Source organism: Salvia splendens, chromosome 16 (genome assembly GCF_004379255.2).
Source record: "Salvia splendens isolate huo1 chromosome 16, SspV2, whole genome shotgun sequence".
Lineage (NCBI taxonomy): Eukaryota > Viridiplantae > Streptophyta > Magnoliopsida > Lamiales > Lamiaceae > Salvia > Salvia splendens.
The window spans coordinates 8214864-8218877 of record NC_056047.1 but is presented as its reverse complement, the minus strand read 5'-3'; the positions used below and the strand labels follow the sequence as shown (position 1 = coordinate 8218877).

General features: G+C 40.8%; 1 protein-coding gene across 1 annotated transcript; it reads right to left on the bottom strand.

The window, feature by feature from the left end:
• Positions 1-1069: 1069 nt before the first annotated feature.
• On the bottom strand, positions 1070-3726 carry LOC121769767 (BTB/POZ domain-containing protein At1g67900-like). The gene is made up of 4 exons (XM_042166520.1): positions 3359-3726; positions 2988-3057; positions 1723-2886; positions 1070-1649 (listed from the first exon to the last, which is right to left on the bottom strand). The coding sequence occupies exons 1-4, from the start codon at positions 3415-3417 to the stop codon at positions 1242-1244; spliced, it is 1701 nt and encodes a 566-aa protein (XP_042022454.1). The 5' UTR covers positions 3418-3726; the 3' UTR covers positions 1070-1241.
• Between the last annotated feature and the right edge of the window lie 288 nt (positions 3727-4014).

The following is a 4014-nucleotide window of genomic DNA, read 5'->3' as shown; positions in this document are numbered from 1 at the left end:
CAACTATCGCGAAACGGAAGGAGAATTAATAGTATTAAAAAAAGTAAGCATTCAATATATAAACGAATAATGATTTCCTGATTTCCTAAACACCATTAGCAATTCTTATATGCCAAAATAAATTAGGCCTAACAATTAGTGGCCAACCATATGATACAAGTGAAGGCATGGAAAATGGGACCCTTCCAGAAAGTGCTCATGTTGCCTCGTTATTCTGATGATTCATCCAAAGCAAGAACATGTATAAAAACAAAATAGATCAATAAATTATCAAAAAGTAAAAAGATTCGGATAAAATTTCCTGTTGATCTTTGTATGTGTAATCACTAGAGTGGGTAAAAGAAGCTTTATAAAAAGTGGGTTTTTTTTTGTTGCGGTTGGATTTGAGTCAAAGTTTGGTTACTAGACTATCCAACATGTGAATGATAGAGATTGATGATGAAATAAAATATACCAACCCAATAATGTCCACCACCTTTCTTATCTCAATTATTCAATTCTCTCTATTTATTCTCCCCAAACAAGTAGTAGTGTAACTTCTCCAACTCTTGCACAAATCCACTCCAAAATCAAGAAGCCTTGTTTTTTGATGCAATGGAAAATGGAGTGATGAGAAAAGAGATGAAGGAGGAAATACCAGAGGTGACACCACCTCCATTGGCAAGGACCAAGTCCATTTCTTGCCTTTGCTCCCCTACCACGCACGCTGGCTCGTTCCGTTGCAGGCTGCATCGCTCCCCTACCCTCCGTAGGAGCAAGAGCATCGCGTATGGGGAATCTAAAAGTAAAGGTGAAACGACGCCGTTTGTGCCTATGCAGAGTAATGCAGTGGATGCTCAGTAGTCATAGATGTCATGACTATGTGTATGTTTAGGCTGATCATACGCATCTATCGGATATGTATGATCAGCGAGTTTGGGACTTCATAACGACGTCGTTTGTTACCAAAATTTCCTATATCGGCAATCTTGATTGATCTTGGTCTCACTCACAACTTTTGCAACAAATTAAACTCCCATCAGATTATAACACCAAATCAACAACAAAGTATAAAGTCATCATCAACACCTTATAACAAGCTACAATTATAATTAACAAGAAATACATTTATTATACAAAATTACAAGTGAAGTAAAGTATTCCCTTATGATCTAGTTAATCTTGGTTGAGTCCGAATCTCCTAATGAGGTCTTCTAGAATTAGAGCATATTGAGCAAAAAAAACTGTCAATTCTTTGGACTTCAACTTGTACTAATAGGCCAGAGTTTGCTGAAAATCCTCTTAGGTTTGCTAGGCATCTTGGAAGGCTTAGCCACGCGATCGTGATCCTCAGCCAGCTTCATCTTTAGTGTCGAAACACTGGACTTTATACTGGAGGCGCTCCACTGGTCCTCTGGTGGCAAGGTGTTGAATGAGGCCTTGGCCTTTGAAGGAGTCGGCTGCCCTTCCAAGAGCACTTTCATGTTGTTAGGAAGCTGGCTACCTGCCATTGAAGCCCGTGCCTGCTCAAAGAAGAGAACCTGCACCACAACCCTTAGAGGGAGCCTCTCATTCTGTGCAGCGTGCATACAAGCTTCCACGGATAGCTTCTTGTAGTCGAGGATTTGCCACAGACGCTTCCTCTCGCCCTTGCTCAGCTCCGGATGCTCCTGCACAATTAGTCACAATCACAACACATTCTTCTCAAAAACAATTACCAATGATTTGAAATCTCTTTGCTACCTTTAGGTAAACATCAATGGCTTTGTAGAGATCATCATGATTGAGCCTTGCAAACTCTGGGACTGTTTGAGCAATGGAAATGAATTTGGACATAGACAGATTTGCATCTTTACCGATCTCTTGCAAGAATCTATCAACAAGCTTTGCAACCTTGCGATTGGAGGTGTGTGATGCAGAGGATGATCTCCTCATCTCTTGAAACTCAACATCAACCCTTGGGGGGCTCGGCCCCCGCCACACGAACTCCTCCAACATGACCAAAACGGTGTCCACGTCATGCCTCGTCCCATTTTCACAGCAACGGGGCAGTAGAATGTCACCAACCGTGGCCTCGTCTAGTTGAATCCCTGCCCTTGTTGCCAGCTCTTTCTTGGATGAGACAGAGGCTTTTAGCACATTAGCTGCCTTGAGCAGTTTCAGTAGAAAACCGCAAGAAACAGCCCCTTTCTCTGCTGGTAATAAGCTAACAATTGGTTCCAAAATCTGCCTATTTCTTGAATCTACCTCACCATCATCATCATCTCCTTCACCTTCACCATCCATTGCCTTACCCAAGTTTGGGAGCCAACGCGACGCATAGGCTCTCAAAGCATCCCCGAAGAGGCGAGCGGGGACCTTCCCACCACACTTTATTACCTCCATCACTCTCCAATAAAGATCTATCTCCAATTCTGCCAAGTCCTCACCCCACCACCCTTTAGTCCTCTCCCTATGGCTCTCTGTTCCGTTGCTCGAGTAGCAGCTATAGGCCCGGCCTACCTTATCCGGGTGGGCCAAAACCCTTGAGGCAACCGCTTCAATGCACCTCCCGGTCACCCCCACCTCCTCCGAAAGCGAGGGGAAGGCCTTGGTGGTCTGCAATGTCACAATTGAGTCCCTCCAGCCTTGAAGGATGTAAGAATTCAAGAACACCTCAACTTTGTATATGAGATTGCCTTTCTCCACATCCTCTGTCATCTGGAGATACTCTGCTGCACAACGGATCGAGACAATGTTGAAGGCGCTGATCGTGATAGTGATGCCGTAACAGAACTTGGCACAGAGCTCAAACGCCTCCACCCCTCCCGGGAAGCCGTGGAGCTTGATCAGCTGGAGCTCCGAGGTCGACTCGGGGCTCTCTGCATACAGCCTCTGCAGGCGGAGGCATTTGGATAGCAGAGGAAACTGTGCTTGCAAACAACTATAAATCAGCAAATTTATGGATCATTTCTTAGATTTCTATACTGAAAGAGCTCAAATGCAATGAAAATGAGCATGAAATTCACCTTATGGAGTAAATATCTGCTCCCTTTTACTTGGATTATAAGATCACTTGAAACTTCACATGAAACAGACCTAAAAAAACAAGCAATACACACCTTAGTTCCATCAAACTACAGCAAGATTGCATTTTGATCAGGAATTCATGCAGTTAAGCAAAGGTTCAATCATTTCTTGAAAACATTAAAATATGATTGAGTTTTTAAAACAATCACCTCACAGCAAAAAAACAAAAAGAACTCCTTAATTCCATCAAACTACAGCAAGATTGCATTTTGCTCAAGAATTCATGCAGTTAATCTAGAAGGTTTCAAAGATTCAATCATTTCTTGAAAATAATAGAATAGAATTTTGTTCAGAAAAACAAAACAATCACCTCACAGCCTCTGTAGTGTAGAATGTATCAGGCCGAGATCCCAGCTTCATGAACTTCATCTCTGAGTATTTCTTTCCTATTCCTAAAACTAGCCAAATCCAACTCAAAACACCATTTTTGAGATTCACACAGGAACAATAGACACAAAGGAAAGCATGTTCCTCACTTTGTTAGAACAACAACAGACATTGGAATCCTCCCACCAAAATTGCAGAAAAAGGAAAACAGAAACTGAAATCCCACTTTACCTTGAGGAAACTTGAAGCTAAAGGTGAATTTTTTTTCTAAAAAAATTTAGAAATATTGCAAGAAATACACTCACATGTAGTAGTAACAACTAGCTATCGTATTAATGATATTTTTGTACTATATATAATGATGAACTAGTGTAAAATATAAAAATAAAAATTGGAATCCAAAATAATCAGACCAGTCCATAAATCCATATCACTTTAGTCAAATTATCTACCCCAATTGACATGGACATGAGAAACCAAAAAAAAGAATCTACATCCGATCAAATTATTATTATTATTACTAGAAAAAGATCAAATTTTGGTTCATGCCATATGTAGATAATACTGAATAAATTTGATTAGATCATTATGCATACTGAAAATTGTTGTTTTTTGGTCACACAATCATTCGCTGGTGTT

Coding starts and splice junctions, on each gene's coding strand:
- LOC121769767 (XM_042166520.1), bottom strand. CDS start 3,417: ATGAAGTTCATGAAGCTGGGATCTCGGCCTGATACATTCTACACTACA. Junction 3,058..3,358: donor TACACTACAGAGGCTGTGAG/GTGATTGTTTTG, acceptor TTGTTTTTTTAG/GTCTGTTTCATGTGAAGTTT. Junction 2,887..2,987: donor GCAGATATTTACTCCATAAG/GTGAATTTCATG, acceptor TTGCAAGCACAG/TTTCCTCTGCTATCCAAATG.